This window comes from Lagenorhynchus albirostris, chromosome 9 (genome assembly GCF_949774975.1).
Source record: "Lagenorhynchus albirostris chromosome 9, mLagAlb1.1, whole genome shotgun sequence".
NCBI classification, from domain to species: Eukaryota; Metazoa; Chordata; class Mammalia; order Artiodactyla; family Delphinidae; genus Lagenorhynchus; species Lagenorhynchus albirostris.
This window is the reverse complement of record NC_083103.1, coordinates 5,557,223-5,571,125: the sequence shown is the minus strand read 5'-3', so window position 1 is coordinate 5,571,125 and position 13,903 is coordinate 5,557,223. Positions and strand designations below refer to the sequence as shown.

The 13,903-nt window shown below is 40.4% G+C and overlaps 1 protein-coding gene across 9 annotated transcripts in view; it reads left to right on the top strand.

Moving 5' to 3' along the window:
- KDM2A (lysine demethylase 2A) overlaps window positions 1–13,903 on the top strand; it is a 106,561-nt gene that overhangs the window by 63,011 nt on the left and 29,647 nt on the right. For all 9 annotated transcript variants that reach the window (XR_009542298.1, XM_060158456.1, XM_060158451.1 and 6 more), the window contains 6 exons: window positions 482–560; window positions 963–1,009; window positions 5,338–5,516; window positions 11,597–11,703; window positions 12,069–12,162; window positions 13,342–13,495. Coding sequence is in view for 8 of the 9 variants with exons in the window: in XM_060158456.1 (XP_060014439.1) it covers window positions 482–560; window positions 963–1,009; window positions 5,338–5,516; window positions 11,597–11,703; window positions 12,069–12,162; window positions 13,342–13,495 (660 nt within the window). In the remaining variant the exon portion in view is untranslated. The remainder of the gene's footprint in view (window positions 1–481; window positions 561–962; window positions 1,010–5,337; window positions 5,517–11,596; window positions 11,704–12,068; window positions 12,163–13,341; window positions 13,496–13,903) is intronic.

The following is a 13,903-nucleotide window of genomic DNA, read 5'->3' as shown; positions in this document are numbered from 1 at the left end:
CCTTGGTTTGGGTTTAATTAAGAATAGTATAATAAAAATCCTTTTATGCATGTACCTGCCCCACCAAAACTGAGCTCTATGTGTATCATGCAGCTTTGTTCCTTGGCAAACTTCCAAGGATGTCATGGTATGTATTGTAGTGGACAGAGTTACATATTTAGGCTATTAAGTGACAGGGTGATGATTTCTGCTTAGCATTTATGAGATGACTCAATAGTACTATCCCCTGTTGGTTAAATTCTGAATTATTGTGGAAGTATAGATTTAGCAAACCCCTTGAGCCCTGCTTCTCAGTGTGCGCTCCCTATACCTTAAGAGATGCTTCTTAATAACAAGCATGTATTATCTAACAGCAAAACTGTATACACAGAAATAGCAAATACCATCTCTACCTTATTATTTAGGATCCATTTTATGGTCCTTTTGTCTTTTTCCAGCTAAACCTTTTCCCTTTCTAACAATTGTTTTCCTATGGTGACAGATTTTAATGTAGAGTATATCCAGCGAGGTGGCTTAAGAGATCCTCTGATTTTCAAGAACTCCGATGGACTTGGAATAAAGTAAGTGTTTGCTGTTTGATTGGATGTGGTTGCAGAATGGCCACGTTACACCCAGGGCTATAGACAATGCAGTATGGATAATCCAAAGCATAGATCATTGAAAATATCTAAAAGTGTGTTGTTATAGGTAAGTGAGAAAATACAGATGAGCTATAAAGAAAATAAATTTAAATCTCCTAAAATCTACCACCCTGAGATAATCCCTATTAACTTTTTCTCATATATTCTTTTTTCCTATGTATATATATGTACATATATATACATTTATATTTCAAATATATTTTAATCCTCAATATGAAGATTGATATGTCTTGACTGGGGAGTTCTTAGTTCTTTAAGAAAAAACTCACCTGACTAGAGTAGTTGTGCTTCCCATTATACTTACTAGTGTTTGTTTCATAGGATGCCAGATCCAGACTTCACTGTGAATGATGTCAAAATGTGTGTGGGTAAGTATTAAACTTGAGGCCTTTGAGTGTCTTTGAGGCAAAGATCTAAGATTTACAACTGAGTCTTAAATCCCTTACTGAGATTTAAGGCTTAGGAACATTGAACTATATATTTGATTGAAGTATATACTACTTGAAATAGTTTCTTGATTAGAAACTACTGTTTAGCAACTGAGGATTTTCTCAAAGGTAGTTATAGAAGTTGCTTCATTTATTACTACCCATTAGACATACAACATCTGAACATCTGCCTCTTTCCTACCTACTGTTTTTATCACTGTGCATCCTTCCTTCTCTCCATGAAGAGCCTACCTTCCAGGGCAAAATTTCAAAAGTGAAATTTTATATCTCTGAGCCAAGAATAAAACTTCATTTATGATTCTCTTCCTTTCCCTAAAAGCCATGGAGAAATTTCCAGGAAATTTTCACCAGTGCTACATTTGGTAACTTGGCTAAGGTTTGAAACTTTGTAAGCTGAGAAGTAGGTTCATTAAAATTTCTCTTCATCAGTGATTGGTTAACTTGAGTCTTAATAAGAATTGTATTTTCTTTCTTCTTCTTTTTTTTTTTTTTTTTTTTTTGGCTGCACTGGGTCTTCGTTGCGGCGTTCGGGCTTCTAAAACAAAAGTTTTCAGATGCTTCCCGCCTAACACTACAACTTTTATTATGTTTTGTCCTCTATGCTGAAGCTCCAGTACAGTCTCTCCCTTTGAAATTAAGTATTGCAGTACTGTCTCTTGGCCACTTGAGGGCTCTTTTTAGACAGCTGGATAACTTCCGTTTATCCAAGAGATAAATGTCCTAGGTAGAGGAAGTTTCTCTAATTCCCTGTATTTTTCACTCCCCTACCTGTTTCTATGTTAGATTCCAGCTATCTGCCTGTCACTATGTATTTCCTATTACTTAGCACAGTCTCTGGAGTATAGTAGATACTCAGTAAATCTGTTTACTAATTAAAATGCTTTCCTACTCTTCACAAGGCAGGGTTCTCAGGGGGCCTCGGAAAACATAGTACTTGAGTACTTATCGGTCCATCGCTTGACTTTTTTTTCCTAATGGACCTCCAGGAAGTAATTCCTTGGATCCACAAGTTAATGGACCACCAAAGCTTTTCTCTGTTGGTCAGGCATTCTTAGGGGTTTGTGGTCCACAGATGACCTGCATCAGAATCATCTGTGATACTTGTTAAAAATATAGACTTCTAGATCCTGTCATAGACTTACAGTATCCAAATTTCTGAGCTATACAGATATAAGGACTGATTCACTCACTAGCCTTCTTTTGCATTCCTTCTCACTTACCACTTTCTCATGTCCTCAATATGTTTTCTGCTAATAATGGTCTTTAGAGCCCTTCCTAACCTTATATTTTCCAAATAGACCTGTGGATGGTCACAGATATCTTTGTTGTGATTTAAAATAAAGCAGTGATTATATTTAAACTGACAGACTTATCAGAAGTTTCAAATGATGATTGTTAAAATGCAGGAACAACATATTGGTGATTACAATAACCCATTATTACTAAATGTACTTTGGCTGATCCATTCTTCTTTTCTACCTAAAGTAGAATGTTACATCTCCAGTGTCAGTTCATGTCCCCAAAAGATAGTACACATGTTCTATTGTGTAAAGTTTATATAATGGGATATATTGATTTTAAAGTGTGGACTCAAACAAAACTGGCTGGTTTCAAATCCCAGCTCCACTAATTACTACCTGTGTAACCTTGGGCAAGTTACTTAAATGTGAAGAACAGTGTCTGGCACGTAGTATGTGCTCAGTAAAAGTTAGCTATTTCTATGACTGTCATTATTTTATCTGAGTGCTCTGGTAGCATTGGCAGAGTGGAACTGTGTTTGCCTTATCTACATTCCTAAAGGAAAGCATTCACTTTTTAATTTTTTTTTAAATTATGGTAAAATACAGATAACCTAAAATTTATCATTGTAATAATTTTAAAGTATCCAACTCAGTGGCATTAAGTATATTCACAGTGTGCAACCATCACTAATACCTACTTCCAGAACTTTTTCATCACCCCTAACAGAAACTACATACCCATTAAGTAGTCATTCCCTGTCCTCTCCTTCCCTCAGGCCTTGGCAACCACTAATCTACTTTCTGTCTCTGTAGATTTGCCTATTTTGGATATTTCATGTAAATGGAATGATAAAATATGCAGCCTTTTGTGTATAGCTTCTTTCACTTAGCATAATGTTTTTGAGGTTTATCTATGTTGTAGCATATAACAGTACTTCATTCCTTTTTATGGTTGAATAATCCATTCATTGTATGAGTATACCACACTTTGTTTTTGGTTTTGTTTTTAATTCCTTAGTTTTTCATTTATTTATTTGGTTGCGCCAGGTCTTAGTTGCAGCATGCAGACTCTTAGTTGCGGCATGCATGTGGGATCTAGTTCCCTGACCAGGGATCAAACCTGGGCCCCCTGCATTGGGAGCACAGAGTCAACCACTGCGCCGCCAGGGCAGTCCCACCACACTGTGTTAATCGATTCATCTGTTGATGGACATTTGGGTTATTTCCACCTTTTTGCTGTTGTGATTTAGAGCAGCTAAGAACATTCATGTGTAAGTTTTTGTTTGAACACTTGCATTTGATTCTTTTGGATATATACCTAGGAGTAGAATTGCTGGATCATGTGGTCATTCTCTGCGTAATTTATGGAGGAGCTACCAAAGTGTTCCCATAGCACCTGCACCATTGTACATTCCTGCTGGCACCGTCTGATTTCTCTGTACCCTTGCCAGCCCTTGTTATTTTCCCTTTTTTAAAAAATTTAAATTGTGGCCATCCTAGTGGGTGTGAAGTGGTATTTCAAGGCAGTTTTGATTTAGTGTTTGCTTTTTCTTCCAAATAATGAAGAGTAGGTTCAGTCCGTTGTCTTACATTAGCAGTTATCTTTTTATGTGTATTCTGCTATATCTGCTTCATTATGGCCATATTCTTGTCCTTTTGCCTATTATGTCTTATCTCTAACTAGACTATAAACTCCTTGAGGCAGGGGACCAGGTCCTAACACTGCTTGGTATATCCACCAAGCCAGGTGGATATATAGGTGTTTGTTAGTTTCTTACAAATTGAACAGTATTCTTAATATTTCAGTGGCAACTTTTTATTCTCTCTCTCCCCTCCTTGACCTCCATTTTCTTAACTTTTTAGGTGTTCTGCCTCTCCATATCTTCTCTTATGCTGTTGCCTCTGCTTGGAATTCTCTCTGTTGAATCTTGTTGAAATTCTATTTATTCCTCCAGGCTCAACTCAAATGTTTCTTCTTCCCCTTCCTTTTTTTCTTTTTTTTTAAATTTATTTATTTGGCTGCATCAGGTCTTATTTGCGGCACGCGGGATCGTCGTTGCAGTGCGCAGGTTCTTCGTTGCGGAGCGCGGGCTTCTCTCTAGTTGTGGCTCATGGGCTCTAGAGTGCGCAGGCTCAGTAGTTGCGGCGTGGGCTTAGTTGCCCTGCGGCATGTGGGATCTTACTTCTCCGACCAGGGATCGAACCTGTGGCCCCTGCATTGGAAGGTGGATTCTTAACCACTGGACCACCAGGGAAGCCCCCCCCACCCCGCACGCCCCCTTTTCTAAAATCCTTCTCTGGTCAGTCTAGTTTAAAATTTTTTTTTTAATTTTCTTTTATTTTTACTGCTGTTTAACTGAGCACCTATTTTGTGTCAGACATTTTACCTCATTGACTAAATCCTCACAATGGCCCACAAGGTGATATTATTCCCAAGTTACAGAAGAAGATATTAAGGTTCAGAGAAGTTAAATAACTTGCCTAAGTAATATTAGAGCTGAGGTTTAAACTTGGGTCTCTGGCTCTGAGGCTATTGTTTTCTCCCCTCTACTATTTTATGCTGGCTCTGTGACATTCTGCTTTTTGTTGTGGTTGTTATAGTTGGTTGAGAATCTGATGTACATCTTTGTATTCATTAAGATCATTAAGATGTCTTTATCATTCAGTAAATATTTATGGAATGAATGAAATTTCTCATCTATGAATGGTACTTAGTATTTAAAATTGTTAGGATTGAGTGAGATGTTGAATGTAAGATTCAATGCCTGACCATATAGTAAACATGCCATAGGGAGTGATTGTTGTTTTTAATATTAACCATTGTCTTTGTCATTCTTTATGATTTTTCTGTTGATTACCTTGAAAGTGACAGCTATAGCCTGTCTATTAGTGAATACTGTAAAGAAGAAAGGATAGTTTGTTTACTTTCACTTGTGTCTTATATTCTTAATATATTTAAGGATATTAGTGGCTCAGTAGAGATGATCAATGCATCTTTCATGGCAGGGAGTCGTCGGATGGTGGATGTCATGGATGTGAACACACAGAAAGGCATTGAAATGACCATGGCTCAGTGGACACGCTACTATGAGACCCCAGAGGAGGAGCGAGAAAAACTCTATAATGTCATCAGCCTGGAGTTTAGCCACACCAGGCTGGAGAATATGGTGCAGCGGCCCTCCACGGTTAGTCTAATCATTTTCTCCACATTGTCTTTGTCACCAAGAGGGTTGATTATACACTGGGAGAATTTATAACTTCTTAAACATACCAGGATAAGGATGAACAAGACAATTTGATAAGAATAACTTGTGTTTTTAGAAGGTTCATCATTTTCCAACATCACTTAGTTTTTGATAGGGAGAGGCCATTCTGATAATTTAAGAACATTGGCCTTTGCATGTAATGGAGAAAAGTCTTAAATTCATTCTGATAAGAACTGTGAATAGGAAGTTTGCCTAATAAATTTCTATCCTATAGGTTTATACTTGCAGAGATGCTTGGGAGAAAACTGATTTAGAGCCAGGTGATTGTATGAGATGGTTTCTCGAGTAGATTCTGTTGGATGACTAATAGCAATCATTTGACAACCCATCCTGAGGGGAAGTTAGTTTTTGATGCTTAACTTTCCTGAGGTAGATACTGATTTAACCCATCTCTTATGAAAGTGGCTGTCTACAGGATGCTGAGAGCACTCATTTCCCTAAGTGGGATTGGTTTCACTTTTAAAATACACCTAGTCATTTTTCGACCACTTTTATTCCTGTCACAGAACTCACTTGAGTCAAGTATTCCACCTGGAACGGTGGAATTTGGAATGTACTAATGGAAAAAATGTACATTTTTTCGGAGTCAAGTTCTCAGTGTTTTATCCTATCGCCATTTAAATTATCCTAATTGTACCCTGTGACTTTCAAAGTTGAAATGTGGTATTAATTGGTTATAATACTGTTTTATATATACATTTATATATAAAATATATATATACATATACTTTGACTTTCAAATTGTACCCTTTGACTTTCAAAGTTGAAATGTGGTATTAATTGGTTATAATACTGTTTTATATATACATTTATATACATACATACCTTCAACTTACTAGTTAGTTGCATTGTTTTTTATCACTAACACATTGGTGTGTACAGACCAAAGGGAAAATGTTGTCAGTGTTATGTGAAGAGACTATAATTTTTGTCATTGTTTCTTGTTATTGGAGATGCTACAACAAATACAGAATTTCTCAAGAAAACTTTTCCCCCCTAAAATGACAAAAATCCTTTTTATATATTAATTGTCATTTGTTTGGTCATGCGGAGATACAGGAAGACAGGTGGTTAGAATTTAGCCTATTAACCTAACAAGGTGCACTTAATAAATAAAGAATTCAATAAGAGAGATAGTAAGAATCACAATAACATTGTTTATAAATGTGTTCCTTAATACTTTTAGAATTTCAGTTTAAGAGTAGTAAGATTGTAGCTGTAAAAGTAAAACTTGGCCTGGATCATACTTTTCCATTCTTAAAATTTAGAAATGTGTTATTCACACATGAAGCCTTCTTTGTAACATCCTTAATTCATTTTGCCCCTAGTTTTAATGATAAAAATGCTACATCATTTTATAAAAATTAGAAAAGTACTCCACCATTAAATGGAGGAATAGAACCCATGGAAGAGCTCAGAAATAGAAAATTTTCTAGAGGGCAGAGAACAGTGCACCAGTATCTTCTAGAGACCTAAAACAAGGCCAGAAAGATTGAGTGAGCTATTATTACCAAAGTCACCTCCTAAAAGGAAGCAAGCTTTTTATGACCTTGCTCTATAAGCAGCAACATTCTTATTCTACTAGGGTGTTATTTATTTACCGGGGTATTTTCCCCCAAGGTATATCCCTCCATTTATCTAGGTCTTTTCTAATATATCTCAATAATGCTTAATAAAAAACCAACTTTATTGAGGTACAATTGATATACAATAAAGTGTACCCATTTTAAGGGTACATTTCAGTGAGTTTTGAAAAATGTATTCATTCATGTAGTAATCTTTTACATAAACTACATAATTTCTTGTTCACTATGATCTTCACACCTTCAGAGTGAGCTTATTGGTTTAAGTGCCTGCTACATGCTAAGTGCTGTGCTTAGGTGCTAGAGGTACAGTGGAAAACAAGATCATTCTTGTCCTCAAAATGCTTAGAGTCTCATGGGGAAGAAAGACCAGAGAATTGGCATTTATAGAAACTACAGTGTGGTAAGTGCTTCAAAACTGAATAAGTACGGAATGTTGTGTGAGCCAGTAGGAAGGACCCACCTAACCTAAACCGGAGGAGAATTGGGCGAAGTTTTTTGGAGGAAGCGGTACCTAGGCTTGACATGAAAGAAAAAATGAGGCAAAGAGAAGGAAGACCAGAATCCCAGGCAGGAAGAATAATATGTGCAAAAGTAGGTGCAGGGAAAGTAAGGTGGGCAACTTTTTTTTTTAATAAATTTATTTATTTTATTTATTTATTTTTGGCTGTGTTGGGTCTTTGTTGCTGTGCACAGGCTTTCTCTAATTGCGGCGAGTTGGGGCTGCTCTTCCTTGTGGCGTGCGGGCTTCTCATTGTGGTGGCTTCTCTTGTTGTGGAGCATGGGCTCTAGGCACACGGGCTTCAGTAGTTGCAGCATGCGGTCTCAGTAGTTGTGGCTTGTGGGCTCTAGAGCACAGGATCAGTAGTTGTGGCACATGGGCTTAGTTGCTCCACGGCATGTGGGATCTTCCCGGACCAGGGCTCGAACCCATGTCCCCTGCATTGGCAGGCAGATTCTCAACCACTGCGCCACCAGGGGAGCCCAAGGTGGACAACTTTTAAGTGCCCATTGTAGGTGGTAGCATAAAGTGGGACTCTCTAGTGAAGAGAGAGAGGTGATTTCTGCTGTCATCCCAGCAGTAACTGAGAAGTAGATGAAAAATAGCAGCAGATATAATGTGCAGATTTGTTTGGTGATGGGGAAATTAGTTCGTGGAAGGCCATGAGCTGTTTTTGCACAGTGTATGAATAGATTATGTCTTAGTTATTGCACTTCTTGCCAGTTTGTATTGGTACGGGACAGGTAGAAACTGTGATTATCTCCGCTGGAGACTTGCTGTCATATATGGATGAGGCCATTTAGCAAAAGGCCTATCCAGAGCCTAAAGATTAACCTAAGAAAAATGTATGAACGCCTTACCATAATATTCTCTTGATAGTCAGATAATACCCAATAATATCAAATAAAGGGAGGCCAGAGAGTGACTTATTGCTGCAGGTGAGAAATTCTAGCCAGAGAAGTTCATCTATCTCTGAGTGAACACTTGACAAAAAATACTCATGTGTTCCTAACTTTTCCTCTCCCTATCCAGATATAAGAACTTATAGTGAGTATACTGAGCAACTCACAGTTTTTCTGTATTCTGTTAAAGGCTTTACAAAGGACAATACCAGGAGATGGGAGAAAACTGGCCACTACATCAAGAGAGCAGAAAGTAGATTTTGTTTGATAGAAAGAAGAATCTGGGGCTCATTCAGTGTTCTTAGGCCCAGTGGATGCTTAGTTAAAACTGTTGGATCCCTGAGTGGAAATTCTTTGAAATGGGGCAGCAAGTTAACCTTCATAGTTGTTCCTCATCTTGCTTATTTAAACTTGCATATCGGGACTTCCCTGGTGGTCCAGCGGTCAAGACACTGTGCTCCCTATGCAGGGGGCCTGGGTTTGATCCCTGGTCAGGAAACTAGATCCCACGTGCTGCAACTAAAGATCCTGCATGCTGTGACTAAGACCCAGCGCAGCCAAATAAATATTTAAAAAAAAAAAAAAACCTTGTATATCATCGGTGACCCCTTCCAAACACTCTCCCACAGTTTACATCTGAGTGTCCACTGGACATTTGCCTCATATCATTACGCACAGATTGTATGCATTTATCTAGATCTATGTTGTAAGGAAATAAATGATCAAATATATACATACATAAGTTATAAGGCTTACCAGGTACATGCTTTTTATAGCCATAAGTTAGATACTTGGAACACCGGTGCTATGCTGAATCTATGGTTATTTGGTTATCACATGGTTATCACACTTTATCTACCTAAGACTGTTTCTTGGAGTTCAGTGGTTGGGTGCAGTCATTTGAAGGTACAGGGCACGTTACAATTCAGTGTGAAGTATTTTAATAAGTTCATACTGTTTTCATTTCTCATTTCTTTCAGCACATATTGGATTGGCCAAAAAGTTCGTTCGGGTTTTTATGTACGATGTTACGGAAAACCTAAACGGACTTTTTGGCCAACCCAATATTTAAAACAGATTCCTGGACTTCCCTTGGTGGTCCAGTGGTTAAGACTCCGTGCTTCTACTGCAGAGGGCACGGGTTCGATCCCTGGTCAGGGAAGTTCCCCATGCCGCATGGTGTGGCCAAACGGATTCCTAAACTCTGATGACATTATTTCAAAAATTTTTAAACGTGTATTTACATGTAATCCTCACAATATTCCTTTGCGGTAATTATCCTTATTTTACAGATAAGTTCCAGAGGCTCACATATGATCTTCAGAAAACTAGACCTGTAACTTCTGATTCCTAACCCAGTAGATTCTATAGCACATTGCTCATGCAAGCTACAAACCCCTACTGGAATTCTTTTCCCTTCCCCTCCACCTCTCCCCTCCCCTCCCCTCCACCTCTCCCCTCCCCTCCCCTCCACCTCTCCCCTCCCCTCCCCTCCACCTCTCCCCTCCCCTCCCCTCCACCTCTCCCCTCCCCTCCCCTCCACCTCTCCCCTCCCCTCCCCTCCACCTCTCCCCTCCCCTCCCCTCCACCTCTCCCCTCCCCTCCCCTCCACCTCTCCCCTCCCCTCCCCTCCACCTCTCCCCTCCCCTCCCTCCACCTCTCCCCTCCCCTCCCCTCCACCTCTCCCCTCCCCTCCCCTCCACCTCTCCCCTCCCCTCCACCTCTCCCCTCCCCTCCCCTCCACCTCTCCCCTCCCCTCCCCTCCACCTCTCCCCTCCCCTCCCCTCCCCTCCACCTCTCCCCTCCCCTCCCCTCCACCTCTCCCCTCCCCTCCCCTCCCCTCCCCTCCACCTCTCCCCTCCCCTCCCCTCCACCTCTCCCCTCCCCTCCCCTCCACCTCTCCCCTCCCCTCCCCTCCACCTCTCCCCTCCCCTCCCCTCCACCTCTCCCCTCCCCTCCCCTCCACCTCTCCCCTCCCCTCCCCTCCACCTCTCCCCTCCCCTCCCCTCCACCTCTCCCCTCCCCTCCCCTCCACCTCTCCCCTCCCCTCCCCTCCACCTCTCCCCTCCCCTCCCCTCCCCTCCCCTCCCTCTCCCCTTCCCTCCCCTCCCCCTCCCCTCTCCCCTCCTCCCTTCCACCTCCCCTCCCCTTCCTTTTTCTTTCTTTTTCTTTTAAATTTATGATCTTAACCTTTTCTTAAATGATTTTTTTTTAGATTTATTTATTTATTTTTGGCTGCATCAGGTCTTCGTTGAGGAACGCAGGATCATTCGTTGCAGCATGTGGGCTCTTTGTTGTGGTGCGTGGGCTTCTCTCTAATTGTAGTGTGTGTGGGGGGTTTCTCTTTCTAGTTGTGGCACGTGGCCTCCAGAGCACGTGGGCTCTGTTGTTTGCGGCACGCGGGCCCTCTCGTTGAGGCGCAGGAGCTCAGTAGTTGTGGCACACGGGCTTAGTTGCCCCACGGCATGTGGGATCTTAGTTCCCTGACCAGAGATCAAACCCGCGTCCCCTGCATTGTAAGGTGGATTCAAAAAGTACAGCTGACTATACTTCTCTCCTCTTCTTTTTTCTTTTCTTTTCTCTTTTCTTTCTTTCTTAAATGGTATCTTAGCTGCTCTAACAGTACTTATATCTTTTGGTAAGTTTATAGGTACCTTCCAGACAGTGCCTTTTATTGGACCAAAAAAAAAAAATTATAGCTGATTATACCAGTACTGACACAGAAGAGAGGGCTTGGTTGGATACTATGGCATCATTTAATGACTTTGTTTTCATTAGGGCTACTTTTATGATCATGCTGATGGAAACATTAGTCTTTATTTTCACTTAATAATTATTTCTAGAATGTTTGCCTATTGATCCTAAGATTCACCAACATATTATTTGTTTGCTTAAAATTAAATTGTAGTCTTTCAGTGTGTGTTTTGAGAATTTCTGTTTTTCTTGACTTCAGAATTCTCTTTAATCCCAACCCTTCCTTTGAAGCCTAAATGTTCCTCCTCCTTTTTAAAGGTGGATTTCATTGACTGGGTAGACAATATGTGGCCAAGGCATTTAAAAGAAAGTCAGACTGAGTCAACAAATGCCATCTTGGAGATGCAGTACCCTAAAGTGCAGAAGTAAGTGGCTTACCCTGCATTTTCCTCGGTGTGCTGTGGGACACCAAAGTGATAGCAAGAAATGGTTCCTCCCTTCGGAACCTTGCTCTGGGTCCCAAGTGATCAAAAAGGTGAATTATTTAAAGAGTAGACTTTAGTTCCAAAGGGAAGAGTGTATGTAAGAGTACCATAGCCCATGATGACATAAAAACAAAAGTATCTTCTGATAATATGATAGCTTGAGATTGCATTCCTCTCACCGACTGGGAGTTTATTAGGTGGAAAATAGAGGGAGTGGAGTACACAAGGGGAGAGTGTGGCATTGTGGTGGGAAAAGTCCTCTTTTTCTTGTCAGTGCACTAATGCTACTGCTTTTTTTGGGTCAGGTACTGTCTGATGAGTGTTCGAGGCTGCTATACTGACTTCCATGTGGACTTTGGTGGTACCTCTGTTTGGTATCACATCCATCAAGGGGGAAAGGTACGGTCATAGTTGTGATGGGGGTTGGAATCTGAAGCTGGTTATATGAGTTTCCTTCAGTTCATGCATGCTTCATATACCCTGGAAACGAGTCTACTAGGGGATTGTCCCCACTCGTATCTGGAGAGAATTGTAGATTAAGTTGACCTCCTTGGCTAGAGTCCAGTAGGAATTACTATTCATCTAGTTCATTCTCATTTTACCAGTATTGGCATCACTACTTAGTAAACCTCAATGGTCCTGTTTCTAGATTCCCAAAACAGAATTCTCCAAATGAAGGCAAGGAACTGGTTTTAGGAGGACAAGATAATTTCTCTACATGAAAGTATAATAAAGTAATAGAAGGAAACACAAATTATGGGTAGATTCACAATGAAATCAGCAAATTGGGATCCAAACCTCTTTTCCCTATATATGGTCTGAAATGTAGCCATAGGAAGCCTTTAAGTCCTGTCAGAGGATATAAATAGATTTTGAAAGATTATCCTCATTCATAAAGACCTTTGTTCCAGCTTCTCAGAGTGCTTCTGAATGCTGTGTAAGAATGGAAATGTAGAATTAATATCAGAGGTTTATAGTATTACACTCTTACCGTTACCCTTTTTTCTTGTAAGAAGTGAAAGCATTTGTGAGAGAAAAGTAGAACTGGAATGAAAACAGATGATGCTTTTAAAATGTGAGGGCCAAATCTAGAACAGCTGTACCTCCAAATCCAGAGTCATTTTGTTTATTTTGGATCCATTTAAGTGGTATCTTAAGTTCTGTCCTTTCAGTCTTGGTTACTATCTTGGAATAAAGCAACTCAGGCCTGTGTTTTGAAGGTACTGTACCTAACTAACTGTGCTTCTTAGGACCATTTAGACCAGCCAGCCAGGGGCAAATAAGGGACTGCCTAGGTGACAAGCTAAATGCCCTCCTTCTCTCTGAGTCCTGTATAGGTTCCGGGTTCTACAATCAAACCCCAGGGAAGCCCTAATGCTGTTTGATCAAGTGGAGGACAAAAAAGGTTCACTTCCTTGAGGCCTCTAGAATTTCCCAAATGGTCAAGTTCTGTAGGCTGGGAGGATTGCTTGTTTCTCTTCTACCTGTTGGTCTTAAGTTTGTACCTGTTTATCAGTTGAGGGAGACGACTGGGTCATGTCAATGGCTGTTAACAGACTGAAGTTTTTTAACTCACAGGTCTTCTGGCTCATCCCCCCTACAGCCCACAACCTGGAGCTGTACGAGAATTGGCTGCTGTCAGGGAAACAGGGAGACATCTTTCTGGGTGACCGGGTGTCAGATTGCCAGCGCATTGAGCTCAAGCAGGGCTATACCTTCGTCATTCCCTCAGGTAAGCAAGATGCAAAAAAGTGGGTTGTCTACTCTAGCCACTTTCTTTTCTTAAAGAAAAATAAATTGATAGATTACCACCAACACCAAGAATGGTTATGATGCTGGGGTGGGCAGAAAACAATGGCGTGTTCTTTCTTGTCATTACTGAGTAGATGACAAGAATTTATCTTCTTTTTTAAAGTCTATGATTTTCCACTAAGAGTATGTATCAGAATTGCCAGTGGCGGCTTTTCAGATCTACATGTTTGAGCCCCACATTAGCCCTAGCTCTTCAGAATCCTAGGGATAAGACCTGTTTTGCAGGTGATAAACAGCCCCCTATTAAGAGCTACCTACTCTGCTAAGGGATAGCTGTGAAGGCTAGAGTACTAAATCAGTAATAGTTTTTATCAGGTAACTAAGTTCC